At 45.8% G+C, this 17,923-nt stretch overlaps 1 protein-coding gene across 1 annotated transcript in view; it reads left to right on the top strand.

Moving 5' to 3' along the window:
* Nucleotides 1–17,923, top strand: part of NCOR1 (nuclear receptor corepressor 1) — a 195,279-nt gene that overhangs the window by 91,896 nt on the left and 85,460 nt on the right. The window contains exons 17-18 of the mRNA XM_058163993.1: nucleotides 3,234–3,296; nucleotides 15,232–15,371. Of these exons, the coding sequence (XP_058019976.1) occupies nucleotides 3,234–3,296; nucleotides 15,232–15,371 (203 nt within the window). The remainder of the gene's footprint in view (nucleotides 1–3,233; nucleotides 3,297–15,231; nucleotides 15,372–17,923) is intronic.

The raw sequence follows: 17,923 nt of genomic DNA, 5'->3' as shown, positions 1-17,923 counted from the left end.
CGTACTTGTTAAGCTAGTAATAATGGTTGTTAAGTAAGGCCAAGTAACAGGTGGCAGGAGAGATCACAATTTTTCCGTCTCTTTCCCCTTCTCTTTGGCATCCTCCTTCCCCACATAACCATGATTAAGCTGATCTGAAATTAACCATGTGATCCTGGTTTGGAGAAGTGGTGCGGTGGCCTAGAGGTGGAGCCCTCGCCTCACAATCACGAGGCTGTGAGTTCGATCCTAGGTAGAGGCAGATATTTTTCTCTCTCTCTGGGCACAGTGAGAATATATCCGCCGAACAAAACTCTGCATTGGCAACAAGGAAGGGCATCCGGCCATGAAAACACTCAGCTCCATTCCTGGTTTGGAGAAAGCAGAACCACCTGTGGATGCTCAGACAGCAAGGGATAAAACTCTTTACAGCTAGTCATTTAGTCCAGGGGTCTCCAACCTTGGCAACTTGAAGTCTTCAAGTTGCCAAGGTTGGAGACCCCTGATTAGTCAGTTCACTTAGTGACCGTTTGAAATTACATTGTATTTATGACAGTCACAGTGTCTTGGGACGTCACATGATCGCCGAAAAAGTGACACGATGGTTTCTCACACTTACGACCGTGGCAGCATCCACGACATCAAAATCTGGATGCTTGAAAACTGACTCGTATTTATGACGGTCGCGGTGTGTTCCGGGGTGGGGTGTCACGTGGTCCCCTTTTGCGACCTTCCGACAAGCGAAGTCAAGGGGGAACCCAGATTCACTTAACGACTGACTTACTGACTTAAGAACGGAAGTGATTCACTTAACAAACGTGTTTCCCATTTAACAACGGAAGTGATTCACTTGGCGACTGCGGCAGGAAAGGTGGGGGGGCGAAACTCACTTCACAAATGTCCCGCTGAGCAGCAGACATTTTGGGCTCAGTTGAGGTCGTAAATCGAGGACTGCCGGGACAGATAGACAAGAAGAAAAATGTTTAATTGCAGGATGCAGTTTGATCAGTCAGAATTAATTCACTTTTCTGGTTTCTGGTCTTTTCTTTCGGTAAAAGCCAGAAGGGTTTCCATGCAATCTTGCTTCAAATTTTCAATTTTTTGTCCTGTTCCAAAAATAAGAACCAAGGAAAAGAAACACATAAATGAGGTTAGTTTATTTTCTGAAACGACCACAATCAAGCCGTAAATTTCCATTGTTCACTGAAAGAGTTCAGTGAGTTTTGCTCTATTTTGCGACCTTTCTTGCCACGGTTGTTAAGTGGACTTGGCTCATGAGCAGGTCGCAAAAGGGGATCACGGGACACGACCCCCCCGACATTGCAACCGTTGTAATTAGGAATCGGTTGCCAAGCGTCCGAATTTGATCCTGTGACCAAGGGGATGTGAACAACGGTGTGAAAAATGTCACTTTTTTAAAAGGCCGTTGTTGTAACTTTGAACGGTCACTAAACGTATTCCCTGTAAGTCAAGGACTAACTGCATCGCAATTAGAATGGGGATTGAGATTGGAATTGATTCGATTGGATTCAATTGGATCGAATTGAATATTTTGTTCGGTCAAATGTGATTAGACACAAAAGGAATTTGCCTCCAGTACAAAAGCTCTCATTGCACATACCAAGCAAAACAACAACGATATTAGTAATATCAATAAAATAAAGAAGAAATAAAGGAGGTAATAAGAATGTCTGTGGAGATTGTCCATCATCCAGGTCAGGGGTCGCCAACCTCGGCAACTTTTAAGACTTGTGGACTTCAACTCCCAGAATCCCCCAGTCGGCAGCACTTGGTCACTTTTAAGACTTGGGGACTTCAACTCCCAGAATCCCCCAGCCGGCAGCACTTGGTCACTTTAAGACTTGGGGACTTCAACTCCCAGAATCCCCCAGTCGGCAGCACTTGGCCACTTTTAAGACTTGTGGACTTCAACTCCCAGAATCCCCCAGTCGGCAGCACTTGGCCACTTTTAAGACTTGGGGACTTCAACTCCCAGAATCCCTCAGCCAGCTTTGCTTGAAGACTTGCGGCCTTCAACTCCCAGAATTCCTCAGCCAGCTTTGCTTGAAGACTTGCGGCCTTCAACTCCCAGAATTCCTCAGCCAGCTTTGCTTGAAGACTTGCGGCCTTCAACTCCCAGAATTCCCCAGCCAGCTTTGCTTGAAGACTTGTGGCCTTCAACTCCCAGAATCCCTCAGCCAGCTTTGCTTGAAGACTTGTGGCCTTCAACTCCCAGAATTCCTCAGCCAGCTTTGCTTGAAGACTTGCGGCCTTCAACTCCCAGAATTCCTCAGCCAGCTTTGCTTGAAGACTTGCGGCCTTCAACTCCCAGAATTCCTCAGCCAGCTTTGCTTGAAGACTTGCGGCCTTCAACTCCCAGAATTCCCCAGCCAGCTTTGCTTGAAGACTTGCGGCCTTCAACTCCCAGAATTCCTCAGCCAGCTTTGCTTGAAGACTTGCGGCCTTCAACTCCCAGAATTCCCCAGCCAGCTTTGCTTGAAGACTTGTGGCCTTCAACTCCCAGAATTCCTCAGCCAGCTCTGATTGAAGACTTGTGGACTTCAACTCCCAGAATTCCTCAGCCAGCTTTGCTTGAAGACTTGTGGCCTTCAACTCCCAGAATCCCTCAGCCGGCTTTGCTTTCTGGGAGTTGAAGTCCACAAGTCTTAAAAGTGGCTAAGTTGGGAGATCCCTGCCCTATATCGCCATCCCGAGGGGAGGAGCTGAAACAGTTAATGTCCAGGATACGAGGAGTCATTTTCTCAGCCTTCCTTCTGACCCACTCAATATACAATTATGCAAATCTACAGTCCCGTACAGGATGCATGGGGAATTCTGGGAATTGAAGTCCACAGATCATCAAGTTGCCACGGTCGGACTCCCGTTGCCTTAGGTCCTTCGGGGGCATCAATCTTCCAGACAGAGTCCCGGCCAAAGGCCGTTTCTGGCCTGAGCTCCCGGCCTCCTCTCCCACGAGAAGGGAATTTCTCCTCCACCTCCTCCTCCTCTGTTCACTCTTGTTTTTCTTTTTTTCCTTCTTTTTTTTTTTTTGATGTAATAAGAACTGACGCCCTCCCGCTGTCAGCGGGCAGGGTTCCCAAGCGGCCGGGCCGGAGCAGGCCTTCCTGTAAACAGATTAATAGATTATGCGGAAAGCACAAAGTCTGCCCTTTTACGCCATCTGACCGGTCCTCTTCTCTCTCTCTCTCTCTCTCACTCTCACTCTCTTTTCTTCCTTCTCCACCTTGTTCCAGCTTCCGCGGAGCCAGTCGAGACCTCACGCTGGACGGAAGAAGAGATGGAGGTTGCAAAGAAAGGTAAACCTGAAGCAGGAAGAAAGCCACTTCCTTCCTTCCCTCCCTCCCTCCTTCCCTCTTCCCTTCCCCTTCCTTTCCCACCTTCCTTCCTTCCTCTTCAATTTTCCTTCCTTCCTTCCTTCCTTCCTTCCTTCCTCTTCCTTCCTCTTCCTTCCTCTTCCTTCCTCTTCCTTCCCTCCTCCCTCCCTCCTTCCTTCCTTTCTTTTCCTTCCTTCCTTCCTCCTCTCTCCCTCTCCTCTTTTCCCTTCCTTCCTTCTTCCCTTTTGCTTCCTTCCTTCCTCCATCCCCTTTCTTCTTTTCTTCTTCCGTTTCCTTCCTTCCTTCCTTCCTTTCTTTCTTTCTTTCTTTCTTTCTTTCTTTCTTTCTTTCTTCTCTCCCTCCTTCCCTCCTCTTCCTTCTTTCCCCTTCCTTCCTCCCTCTCTCCCTCTCCTCTTTTCCCCTTCCTTCCTTCTTCCCTTTTGCTTCCTTCCTTCCTCCCTCCTCCTTCCTTCTTTCCTCTTCCTTCCTTCTCTTTCCTTCCTTCCTTCCTTCCTTCCTTCCTTCCTTCCTTCCTTCCTCTTCCCTTCCCTAATTTCCTTTCTTTTCCTTCCTTCCTTCTCTTTCCTCCTCTTCCTTCTTTCCTCTTCCTTCCTCCCTCCGTCTCTTCCCTTCCTTCCTCCCTCCTCTCTTTTCCCTCCTTCCTTCTTTTCTTTCCTTCCTTCTTTCTTTCTTTCTTTCTTTCTTTCCTTCCTTCTTCTCTTTCTTTCTTTCTTTCTTTCTCTCTCTGTCTCTTTCTCTCTCTCTCTCTCTCCTTTCTTTCTTTCTCTCTCCTTCCTTCCTTCTCTTTTCCCTCCCTCCCTCCCTCCTTCCTTCCTTCCTTCTTTTTCCCTCCCTCCCTCCCTCCTTCCTTCCTTCCTTCTCTTTTCCCTCCCTCCCTCCCTCCCTCCTTCCTTCCTTCCTTCTCTTTTTCCCTCCCTCCCAATCTTTTTATTTGTTTGTTTGTTTGTTTAAAGTCCTTTTTGGAAGCAAAGGACCACATGTGAGACCTAGTTCCAGATGTTCCGTTTTCCTGGAAAGTCCAGGCAGGGCAACCTCCCTGGGATCTTGCTGCCTGCCTCAGGGAAGCTCCGCTAATGGGCTGGGCCACCATCGGTCCCAAGTAGGTCAGCCCCACTCTTGTGGGAGGTTTTGTCAAGCCTCATTAGCGCTCCCGGGGTTGAGGCGAGGCCCTTTTCATGCAGAAATTGGGTCTCTGGTGTCTTCCCGGGCCTCACCTCATCTCCCCACACTCGCCCCACTCCTGTTGATGTGAACCATCTGCAGCTGCTGCTTCCCAAAGATCTTGGGAATAATCTGCAAGGAAAGGAAACCGGGAGGGGGGGGGATTTGTCTATAAAGAATCCGAATAACAACAGAATAAGAGAACAGCAGAGTTGGAAGGGACCTCGAAGGTCTTCTAGTCCAACCCCCTGCCCAGGCAGGAAACCCTCCACCATTTCAGACAAATGGCTATCCAACATTTTCTTAAAAATTTCCAGTGTTGGAACATTCACAACTTCTGCAGGCAAGTTGTTCCACTGATTAATTGTTCTGTCAGGAAATTTCTCCTTAGTTCTAGGTTGCTTCTCTCCTTGATTAGTTTCCACCCATTGCTTCTTGTTCTGCCTTCAGGTGCTTTGGAGAAGAGCTTAACTCCCTCTTCTTTGTGGCAACCCCTGAGATATTGGAACATTGCTATCATGTCTCCCTTAGTCCTTCTTTTCATTAAACTAGACATACCCAGTTCCTGCAACCGTTCTTCATATGTTTTAGCCTCCAGTCCCCTAATCATCTTTGTTGCTCTTCTCTGCACTCTTTCCTGTACCATTTCAGACAAGTGGCTATCTAGTCTCTTCTTAAAAACCTCCAGTGATGGGGAGGGAGGGAGGGAGGGAAGGAAGGAAGGAAGGAAGGAAGGAAGGAAGGATAGCAGAATAACAGAGTTGGAAGGGACCTTGGAGGTCTTCTAGTCCAACCCCCTGCTCAAGCAGGAGACCGTACACCATTCCAGACAAATGGTTATCCAACATCTTCTTAAAAACTTCCAGTGTTGAAGCATTCACAAACTTCTGGTGGCAAGGGCCTCTGGTGGCTCAACAGATTAATGCAGTCTGTTATTAACAGCAGCTGCTTGCAATTACTGCAGGTTCAAGTCCCACCAGGCCCAAGGTTGACTCAGCCTTCCATCCTTTATAAGGTAGGTAAAATGAGGACCCAGATTGTTGGGGGCAATAAGTTGACTTTGTATATAATATACAAATGGATGAAGACTATTGCTTGACATAGTGTAAGCCGCCCTGAGTCTTCGGAGAAGGGCAGTATATAAATGCAAATAAAAAAATTTAAAAAAAAGTTGTTCCATAGGTGAATTGCTCTCAGTGTCAGGAAATTTCACCTTAGTTCTAGGTCAGGGGTCTCCAACCTGGGCAACTTTAAGACTTGTGGACTTCAACTCCCAGAATACCTCAGCCAGCTTTGCTTGAAGACTTCTGGAATTCTGGGAGTTGAAGTCCACAAGTCTTAAAGTTGCCCAGGTTGGAGACCTCTGTTCTAGGTTGCTTCTCTCCTGGATTAGTTTCTACCACCAAGCCCCAAAATTTGTGTTGCTAAGTGAAACATTCGTTAAGTGAATTTTGCCTCGTTTGATGACCTTGCACGCCTTTTTACGTTGTTAAGATGATGACTGCAGTTGTGACGTTAGTAAGACGGTTGTTAAGTGAATCCGGCTCCCCCACTGCCTTTTTTTTTTTTAATTTGCATTTATATCCCACCCTTCTCCGAAGACTCAGGGCGGCTTACACTATGTCAAGCAATAGTCTTCATCCATTTGTATATTATATACAAAATCAACTTATTGCCCCCAACAATCTGGGTCCTCATTTTACCTACCTTATAAAGGATGGAAGGCTGAGTCAACCTTGGGCCTGGTGGGACTTGAACCTGCAGTAATTGCAAGCAGCTGCTGTTAATAACAGACTGCATTAGTCTGTTGAGTCATCAGAGGCCCTTCTTTCCTCCCTCCTTTCTTCTTCCTTCGTTCCCTCCTTTCTTCCTTCCCTCCCTCCCTCCTTCTTTCCTCCCTCCTCTTTCTTCTTCCTTCCTTCCTCCCTCCTCTCTGTCTCCTTCCTTCCTTTCCTCCTTCCTTCCTTCCCTCCCTCCTTCCTCCCTACTCTTTCTTCTTCCTTCCTTCTTTCCCTCCCTCCCTCCTTCTTCTTTTTTATTTATTTGAATTTATATCCCGCCCTTCTCCGAAGACTCAGGGCGGCTCACACTATGTCAAGCAATAGTCTTCATCCATTTGTATATTAAATACAAAGTCAACTTATTGCCCCAACAATCTGGGTCCTCATTTTACCTACCTTATAAAGGATGGAAGGCTGAGTCAACCTTGGGCCTGGTGGGGCTTGAACCTGCAGTAATTGCAAGCAGCTGCTGTTAATAACAGACTGCATTAGCCTGTTGAGCCACTTCCCAGCCCTCTTTGCTCACTGGAATGTCGCAAAAAAGGGGACCACGTGACCCCGGGAACACTCCGACCATCATAAATATGAGTCAGTTGCCAAGTGTCTGAATTTTGATCATGGGGTTGCCGCCATGGTCGTTAAGTGTGAAAAACGGTCCTGAATGGAACAGGCTTCCTATTCGAGCAAAGGGGGGTGGGGGTGAGACTAGAAGACCTCTAAGGCCTCTTCCAACTTTATTATTCTCTCAAATTCTTGGGGTGAATTAAAGCAACGACCCCCAATCTTTGGGGCACCAGGGACCGGATCCGTGGCAAAAGGTTTTTCCGTGGACCGGAGTAGGACGTGGTTTTGCGTGCTGCCTGCATCTCGCGGATGGGGCTTCAGTTGTTTGCGTGGCCCCGTTCCTGGCATGGCGTGGCCCGATTCCTGCCCACGTCCCGCTGGGGTTGGGGACCCCAGTTTTAAAATACAAAAAAGAAAAGAAAAGAGAACAGCAGAGTGGGAAGGGACCTTGGAGGTCTTCTAGTCCAGCCCCCTCCTCAAGCAGGAGACCCTGTACCATTTCAGACAAGTGGCTGTCCAGTCTCTTCCTAAAAACCTCCAGTGATGGGGAGGGAGGGAGGGAGGGAAGGAAGGAAGGAAGGAAGGAAGGAAGGAAGGATAGCAGAATAACAGAGTTGGAAGGGACCTTGGAGGTCTTCTAGTCCAACCCCCTGCTCAAGCAGGAGACCGTACACCATTCCAGACAAATGGTTATCCGACATCTTCTTAAAAACTTCCAGTGTTGAAGCATTTACAAACTTCTGGTGGCAAGTTGTTCCACAGGTGAATTGCTCTCAGTGTCAGGAAATTTCACCTTAGTTCTAGGTCAGGGGTCTCCAACCTTGGCAATTTTAAGACTTGTGGACTTCAACGCCCAGAATACTTCAGCCAGTTTTAAAATACAAAAAAAGAAGAGAAGAGAAGGAAAGGAGAGGAGAGGAGAGGAGAGGAGAAGAGAAGAGAAGAGAAGAGAAGAGAAGAGAAGAGAAGAGAAGAGAAGAGAAGAGAAGAGAAGAGAAGAGAAGAGCATTATGGAAGGACGGCCTATTTTCTCGTCAGCCCGACCAATTGCTCGCTCCAAGCCTCGCTCGGAAACTTTGAAATCTCTCAAACTTTTTAGGAGTTTGGCTGGTGGCAATGCCAAAAAAAAAAAAAAAAAAAGCGGGGCAGGGGGGGAATCTCCTCTGTTTGAAGGGGGGTGTCCAGCCAGGTGAATTAAGCACCCCCCCCCAAGGCCTGGTTGACTCACCCACCCTTGAAATACGTCATTGCAGCCAGCCCTCGACTTAACGACCGCCATCAAACATTTCTGTTGCTAAGCAAGACCCTTTAAGTGAGCTTTGTCTCCTATGACGGCCGTTCTTGCCACGCCTTCGTTAAGGGAATTGCTGCAATACGGCCGTTAAGTGAATCTTGCTCCCTCCACCCCCACCCCCCCGTGGACTTTGCTTGCCAGAAGGAGGTTGGGGACCCCTGAATTAAAGGGCCTTAGCAGACCTCCCGCCCGCCCCCCCCCCACCAAAAAAAACCACGGGATTGCAACAGCATTTTGATTAAGCGGGGTTTCGGCTGCCAGGAAATGCCGACGGAGCTGCCGAGCGATTGTGTGCGTGTGATTTGCACAACTGGATCTTCTCAGGACTTGGAGAGAGCAAGATCCCTGTTGCCCAGACGACCAGAAATGTCTAAAAACTGTTCCAGATAACCTTTGAGGTTGTTTGGGGGTTTTTTTCTCTCTCTGTCTCTCTCTCTCTCTCAATTTCTCTCTCTTTGCTTATGACTCATGGCCGTCCCTTTCCCCCCCTCTCCTCCTCCTGCTTTGCCTTGAATTTTTTTTTTCTTAAATCCTTTTTTTTTTTCCTTCCCCCTTTTACTGGATGATTGATTTACCTCCTTTTTCCCTTTTGGGTCCAAAACCCAGATAGGTTTTTAAACACTGATTCACTTAATGGTAAAGCAGGAAGGAATTAAAAAAACTCAATTCCCACAGCATGGTGGTTTTTTTTCAGGGAGGGGGAGCATAAGGGATGGGAGGGGGGGGCATGTTAGGTCGTTTTTCATCCAAATCTGGTTTTGCTCAGTCTGAAGGTTCATTTTGGAGGTGGGGGGGGGGGAAACCCACTGAAAGTTTCTTCCTGTGGCTCCAATGCATATAAGTAGTTGTGTATCTCATAAGTTTTTTTTTATTTACATTTATATCCCGCCCTTCTCCGAAGACTCAGGGCGGCTTACAGTGTGTAAGGCAATAGTCTCATTCTATTTGTATATTTACAAAGTCAACTTATTGCCCCCCCCAACAATCTGGGTCCTCATTTTACCTACCTTATAAAGGATGGAAGGCTGAGTCAACCTCGGGCCGGGCTTGAACCTGCAGTAATTGCAGGCTGCTGTGTTCTAATAACAGGCTTCTAACAGTCTGAGCTATTACGGCCCATAAAAGTTGATTTTATGGCATTGAATCGAAGCGAATATTTGTAGCTCAGGGTTGGATTGTGGGGTCCTTGTGGCTCTCTGAGCTCGGTGGGGTTTTCTTTTGGACATTTCGTGACCCAACTAGGGAACATCATCAGTGTTGGAAGGGAGGAGGACGATTAGGGGATCCTTGCTGCCCTCTGAGCTCAGTGGGGTTTTCTTTTGGATGTTTCGTGACCCAACTAGGGAATATCATCAGTGTTGGAAGGGAGGAGGAGGACTAGGGGGTCCTTGCTGCTCTCTGAGCTCGGTGGGGTTTTCTTTTGGACGTTTCGTGACCCAACTAGGGAATATCATCAGAAGGGAAGAGGAGGAGGAGGAGGACTGTGCGGTCCTGGGTGCTCATTGAGCTTGGCGGTTTTCTTGTGGACGTTTCGTGACCCGACTAGGTAACACGATCAGTGTCGGAAGAAGAAGGGGTTGTGGAATTCAGAAAGACAGGTCTGAGCTGGGTGGTTTTCTTGCCGATGTTTCATGACCTAACTAGGCAGGGGTGGAAATCCAAAATTTTTCCCTCCCGGTACTGTGGGCGTGGCAGGGGAAGGATATTGCAAAATTTCCATTCCCTCCCCAATCTAGGGGGAAGGATACTGCAAAATCCCCATTCCCTCCCCAGTCCAGGGGGAAGGATACTGCAAAATCCCCATTCCCTCCCCAGTCCAGGGGGAAAGATACCGCAAAATCCCCATTCCCTCCCCAGTCCAGGGGGAAGGATACTGCAAAATCCCCATTCCCTCCCCAGTCCAGGGGGAAGGATACTGCAAAATCCCCATTCCCACCCCACTCCTGGGGGAAGGATATTACAAAATTTCCATTCCCTCCCCAATCCAGGGGGAAGGATACTGCAAAATCCCCATTCCCACCCCACTTCTGGGGCCAGCCGGAGGTGGCATTTGCCGGTTCTCCGAACTGCTCAAAATTTCCGTTACCGGTTCTCCAGAACCTGTCAGAACCTGATGGATTTCACCCCTGCAACTAGGTAACATCATCAGTGCTAGGAGAGGGTTTGCAAAGAGGAGGAGAAGGAGGAAGAGGAGGAGGAATGGCGAATGTGGAGTCCTTAATGCTCTCAGAGCTTGGTGGTTTCCTTGCAGATATTTTATGACCCAACTAGGTAACATCATCAGAGATAGAATGGAGAGGGGGCGGGATTTCTGGACCGGAGGAGGAGTCCTTGCTGCCCTCTGAGCTTGGTGGTTTTCTTGAGGACATTTCATGACCCTACTAGGGAACATCATCAGCATTAGTAGGAAGTAAGGTTTGCTGTCTGTTTAATAATAATAATATCAGAGTTGGAAGGGACCTAGGAGGTCTTCTAGTCCAACCCCCTGCTCAGGCAGGAATCCCTACACCACTTCAGATAAATGGTTAGCCAAAATCTTCTTAAAAACTTCCAGTGTTGGAGCATTCACAACTTCTGCAGGCAAGTTATTCCACTGGTTAATTGTTCTAACTGTCAGGAAATTTCTCCTTAGTTCTAGGTTGCTTCTCTCCTTGATTAGTTTCCACCTGTTGCTTCTTGTTCTACCCTCAGGTGCTTTGGAGAATAGTTTGACTCCTTCTTCTTTGTGGCAACCCCTGAGATATTGGAACACTGCTATCATGTCTCCCCTAGTCCTTCTTTTCATTAAACTAGACATACCCAGTTCCTGCAACCGTTCTTCACCCCCCACCCTCCGGGGACGCTGCGACCGTCATATATACGAGTCAGTTGCCAAACGTCTGGATTTTGATCGTCATGGGAGATGCTGCGAGGTTCCGCGGTGTGAAAAACGGTCGTGAGTCATTTTATTCCAGGGCCACGGTAACTCTGAACGGTCACTAAACGAATGGTTTATAAGTCGAGGACTACCGGTAAAAAAATGGCAGCGGGGGCCTTCTGCAAGCTGCTTGGGCCATCTCGTATCCGTTGTTATCGTCATATGTTCCTCGTATCTCAATAACAGAGCTGGAAGGGACCTCGGAGGTCTTCTAGTCCAACCCTCTGCTCAGGCAGAAGACCCTACTAGACCATTCTAGACAAATGGTTCTCACACAATAAGATAACCTTTATTTTCATTTTTTACTGTGAGGACTCTGGCAAAAATTAAAAATGAAATTCTGTTGCCTGCTCTCAAAAGAAAGTATATATCTACCCATGCATAACGCACATATTATATGTATCTATATGTCTACACCCATGTATGTGTGTGTATATAATGTGTGTGTGTGTATATATGTCTATATCTACCGACCTACCTATATATATGTATATGTCTATATATATGTCTATATCTATATTGTCTATATCTGTCTGTCTGTCTGTCTATCTATATCATCATCATCTATATTATTTCTATCTACCATATCTATGATCATCATCTATATATTCTATATTATCTATCCTTTATATTACTTAGATCTATCATCATTATCTATTCTATATCTATTATCTATTTCTATCTATCTAGCATCATTATCGATCTACCTACCTACCTGTGTGTGTATATATATATATATATATGTCTATATCTATGTCTCCATATGTATGTATGTATGTATGTATGTATATCTATCCTATCTATCTATCCATCTATCTTTCTATCTATCTATCGTATCTATCATCTATCTATTCTATCCATCCATCCATCCATCTATATCTATCTGTCTGTCTGTCTATCTATCTATCTATCTATCTATCGTATCTATCATCTATCTATTCTATCCATCCATCCATCCATCTATATCTATCTATCTGTCTGTCTATCTATCTCTCTCTCTCTCTTTCTATCTATCGTATCTATCATCTATCTATTCTATCCATCCATCCATCCATCCATCTATAACTGTCTGTCTGTCTGTCTGTCTATCTATCTATCTATCTATCTATCTATCTATCTATCTATCTATCTATCTATCTATCTATCTAATCTATCTCTGTCCATTTTGAATACATAGCAAAGAGGAAACCTGAGAGTTGACACTATATGAAACAAACTTTTTTAAAACCCTCTAGTGATGAAGCACCCACAACGTCTGGTGGCAAGCTATTCCACTGGTTAATTGTTCTCACAGTCAGGAAATTCCTCCTTATTTCTCGATTGGTTCCCTCCTTGACGACTTCTTGTCCTGCCTTCAGGAGCTTTAGAGAATAGGTTGAGCCATTCTTCTTTTTTGGGGGTGGGCAGCCCCTTAAATATTGCAAAACTGCTATCATGTCCCGTCTCCCCCGCCCCCGTCCTTCTTTTCACTAAACCAGGGGTCTCCAACCTTGGCAGCTTTAAGACTTGTGGACTTCAACTCCCAAAGCAAAGCTGGCTGAGGAACTCTGGGAGTTGAAGTCCACAAGTCTTAAAGCTGCCAAGGTTGGAGACCCCTGCACTAAACTATCTGGAGATTTTTAAGAAGGAACCAGACAGCCAATTGTCCGGAACGGCAATAATAGGCTCTCTTTTCATGAGCCTGGGGGTTGGACTAGAAGACCTCCGAGGTCCCTTCCAACTCTGTCATCCTGTATTCCGTTTGCAGATCAGGCCCCATCGTGGTTTGTTTCCAGCCCCATCATTTTCCTCCCTGGTGGTGGCAGGGCAAGGAGAGGAGAGGACCAGGGCTTTCTGGCCTGGAGAGAATTAGGTTATGTCAGCCGGGGAGACGGCGTGATCCAGCCGATAAGCCTTGGGTGCCGTAGGGTCAGAGGGCTGGCTGTAAAAAATTCTTGGCAAGTGACACAGGATGACCTTAGGAGGGTTCAGATTCTCCGTCTTGCCGGCTCCCAGGAGCGGGAAGGCCTGGCTTGAGATGGTGAGACAGCGGTGCAGGCGGGGAGAAAGAGATCCGGTCTGGAAAAAGGGCCCGGGATTTTCCAAAGAGGAGAAAATTCCCCGGAAATTGCTCCAGATAAATCAATCCCTCCCCTTTTTTTTTTAAAATGGCTTTTACTGTAGTAGAACAGTGGTGGGTCGCTACCGGTTCTCCCCGGTTCGAGAGAGCCAGTAGCGGAGATGTTGAAGTGACAGCGAACCGGCTGGCTCCGCCCGTTATCTGGGCCCTCCCACCCACCCCTTCGCTATACCTACCTTTAGTCTTCCGTTTTTTAGCCCAGCTGAATGGCGCGGTGGAGTGGATTGCCACACCTCAGCTGTTTGGCCTCTGAATGTGCTTTTGCGAAGCGAGCACGCCCTCGCCGATCACGCGCAAAGCCCGTGTGCGAAGCGAACCGGTGGTAACACTGGTTAGAACCCACCACTGGTAGTAGAAGTGCTGCTCCTGCTAAATTGAAGCTTCTTGATGTCGGGGATAGGCACCGGTCTGGCAAATTCACACGATGCAATGATTTTTTTAAAAAATTGATTTGATTTTAGTCGCCTTTAATCGTACACATCACACAAGGCGGCGTGCGTAATCCACGCGATTCCTCTTCCTGTTTTTTCCTACAACAACAACCCTGTGAAGTGGATTGGGCTGAAAGAGCAAGGGAGTAGCCCAAAGTCATCCAGCTGGCTTTCATGGCTAAGGCAGGACTAGAACTCACCGTCTCCTGGTGATTGGCTCAAAGTCACCCAGCTGGCTTTCATGGCTAAGGCAGGACTAGAACTCACTGTCTCCTTGTGATTGGCTCAAAGTCAACCAGCTGGCTTTCATGCCTAAGGCAGGACTAGAACTCACCATCTCCTTGTGATTGGCTCAAAGTCAACCAGCTGGCTTTCATGCCTAAGGCAGGACTAGAACTCACCGTCTCCTTGTGATTGGCTCAAAGTCAACCAGCTGGCTTTCAGGCCTAAGGCGGGACTAGAACTCACTGTCTCCTGGTGATTGGCTCAAAGTCACCCAGCTGGCTTTCATGCCTAAGGTAGGACTAAACTCAGGTTGACTGTCATAAGTACATGCTGATTGCCAGGCACCAAAATGCTGATCACATGACTGTGGGGACACAACAACGGTTGTAAGCGCGAGGACCAATCTTACGTCATTATTTTCAGCACCTTCTTAAATTTGTATGGTCATAACGGTTCTCAGTTCAGGATTGCCTATACCGTTCTAAGACCTGGAACAAATAATTTCAAATAAATACGTATGGGCCGAGGGTTGGGGATAGATGACCTCAAGGGTTCCTCCCAGGCATTGCAAGCCATCCATGGGGTTTCTGTCGCAGAAAAGCCAAATGAGCCGTCAGCGATTCGGTTACAAGGGTCTGATCTAATTTTACAAAGTATGGGCGTTATGAAAAGATAGAATAGAATTTTTTTTTTTTAATGGCTAAGTGTGATTGGACACACAAGGAATTTGTCTTTGGTGCATATGCTCTCAGTGTACATAAAAGAAAAGATACCTTCATCAAGGCACAACATTTACAACACAATTGATGGTCAATATATCAATATAAATCATAAGGATTGCCAGCAACAAGTTATAGTCATACAGTCATAAGTGGAAAGAGATTGGTGATGGGAACTATGAGAAGATTGATAGTAGTGCAGATTCAGTAAATAGTTTGACAGTGCTGAGGGAATTATTTGTTTAGCAGAGTGATGGCCTTCGGGAAAAAACTGTTCTTGTGTCTAGTTGTTCTGGTGTGCAGTGGTAGAAGGAAGACGCAGGTCTCAGGGATTCTACGGTTTGGACCGGTTCGGGCGTAGCGGTAGCGCCAACGATCAGCTGGGAGCGAACCGGTTCGCTCCGACGATCAGGTGGGCCCAGCCCTGCGCTTTACTGACCTATATCTTCTCAGCTGATTCGCGCGGGAGAACAGATTGCCGCGCCTCAGCTGTGTTACTCCCCAGCAGTAACAGGGAAGGTAAGTTTTCGTAAAACTGTGCACGTGTGTGTAGCGCGCGATCAACAAACCGGTTGTTAAACCAGCAGGATCCCACCACTGTCCCTAACTTCCCCACCGCCGCACCCCAAATTTCTTGAGAACAGAGCCACGAGGTCTGACCCAATGTTATGTCGTGTGTTGGCAGGGCTGGTGGAACACGGGCGCAACTGGGCGGCCATCGCCAAGATGGTGGGGACAAAGAGCGAAGCCCAATGCAAGAACTTCTACTTTAACTACAAACGGAGGCACAACCTGGACAGCCTCCTTCAGCAGTACAAGCAGAAGGTAAGAAGGGCAGACAGGCGAAGGGGGGTGGGATGGGGTGAGTCGGGGGAGTGGGGCGCGGGAGAGTAATCAGGGGCTGCCTGGAAAAAAACAGGACTGGACCATTTTCGGCCATTTTCATTCAGAGAAACTCCAGGAGCTTCCCATGTCAAGGAGTTCATTCATTTATTCGTTCAATCATCCATTACTTATCCTGCTATCCATTCATTATCCATCAATTCATCCATCCATTCATTTATTCATCCATCTGCCTACCCATTTATTAATTCTTATTGATTCATCCATCCATTCATTGTTTAGCCATCAGTTCATTCTTCCATCCATTCGTTATTTATTCATGCATTCATTCATTTTCCATGAATTCATTCTTCCATCAGTTCATCCATCCACCATTCATTATCCATTTATTTATTAGTTGTCCATTCAATATTTATCCACCCATTCGTTCATCTAGCCTCCAGCCATCCATTATTCATTTATTATTTATTCATATTTTACATAATAACAGAGTTGGAAGGGACCTTGGAGGTCTTCTAGTCCAACCCCCTGCCCTGGCAGGAAACCCTACACCATTTCAGACAAACGGCTATCCAACATTTTCTTAAACATTTCCAGTGTTGGAACATTTACAACTTCTGCAGGCAAGTTGTTCCACTTATTGATTGTTCTAACTGTCAGGAAATTTCTCTTTAGTTCTAAGTTGCTTCTCTCCTTGATTAGTTTCCACCCATTGCTTCTTGTCCTGCATTCTTGCCATTCTTGTCATGTATTCAATCATTTTCCATCAATTCATTTTTCCATCCAATTGTTCCATTATTCATTATCCATTCATTTGTTATCCATCCATTCAGCATTTATCCATCCGTTTGTTCGGCTATCATCCATCCATTATCCATCCATTCATTCATTGTCCATCAATCCATCATCCATCCATTCATTATTCATCCATGCACTGATTCATTTTACATCAATTCATTCTTCCATAACTTCATCCATCCATCATTCATTATCCAATCATTAGTTATCCTTCTATTCAGCATTTATCCCTGTTCGTTCATCATCCATCCATCATCCATCCGTTTATTATTTATCCATGCATTCATTCATTTTACATCAATTCACTCTTCCATCCGTCAATTCATCCATCCATCCATCCATTCGTTATCCATCCATTCAATATTTATCCATGCATTCATTCATTGTCTGACCATCCATCATTAATTAATTAATCAATTAATTCATTTATTCATTATTTATTTATCCATGCATTCATTCATTTTACATCAATTCATTCTTCCATCTGTCAATTCATCCATCCATCCATCCGTTTGTTATCCATCCATTCAATATTTATCCATGCATTCATTCATTGTCTGACCATCCATCATTAATTAATTAATCAATTAATTCATTTATTCATTATTTATTTATCCATGCATTCATTCATTTTACATCAATTCATTCATCCATCTATCCATCCCTCCATCCATCCAATTAGTATGGCCATCCATCTCAAACCAGTGCCTCTAGTCCTCAGACAGCCATCAGCTCAATTAAAACTAATTAAAAACCACAATTAGAAAAAAGAAAAAAAATGGAACACTTAATAGTGGCCAACAAATATTATAATCTGTAAATGCTAGCATAACCAGGAAACGGGACCCTTCCTGCTTCATTTGGGACCCCCCCAGACCCAAGCATACCACCAAGTCTTTTAAGACTTTCCAGAAGGCTATAGGCTGAGGGCTATCCTAATGACTTTTCCTGGATGACAGGACCCAAAGGATACCCATTCTGGATATTGTTATCCCAATACCTACGGAAGACCCCCAGACCCCTGGTTTGGTTTTAAGATATTAGAGGAGGCAAGCCGTCCAGTCCACGCCCTCCGAGCTAAAGCAGGGAACCCAGACGTGTTTAAAGCATGAAGGATAAAGACCACCCGTTAAATTCCAATTAAATTGATTTATCACTTGTGCCTAGCCACTAGAATTAATCAACTAACAGTCAGCATAAATTGTTAGCTAAGAGTCAACAGAATTCAAAAGGGTTTGGAATTAGATCACTTGTGGGAACGCAGGGATTCCAGGCAGATTCCGCTCTTGACTCCTCCCCTACTTTCCTCTCCTAATATATATATATATTTATTTATTTTATTTATTAATTGCATTTGTATGCCGCCCTTCTCCCGAAGGACTCAGGACGGTTGACAGCCAATTTAAAAGATACAATAAATACACATTAAAAAACAGACTAAAAATTTATATAAATAATGGCCAAAATATTAAAAAACTAACTAATACAAAAACTAAAACCCCATTTAAAATTACTTAATTAGGCTAGCCCAGCTCGATGGAATAAAAGAGTCTTCAACTCACGGCGGAAAGTCCGAAGGTCTTAGATGGTCTTCGACTTATAAGCTTTATAGATGGTCTTCGACTTATAAGCTTTCATTTAGTGACCATTGGAAGAAAATATAGTGGCTTAAAACTGTTTTTCACACTTAACAACCATTGCAGCATCCCCATCAAAATTCGGACACTTAGCAACTG

This window comes from Ahaetulla prasina, chromosome 1 (assembly GCF_028640845.1).
Source record: "Ahaetulla prasina isolate Xishuangbanna chromosome 1, ASM2864084v1, whole genome shotgun sequence".
In the NCBI taxonomy this organism is placed as follows: domain Eukaryota; kingdom Metazoa; phylum Chordata; class Lepidosauria; order Squamata; family Colubridae; genus Ahaetulla; species Ahaetulla prasina.
This window is presented reverse-complemented; position numbering and strand designations above follow the sequence as displayed.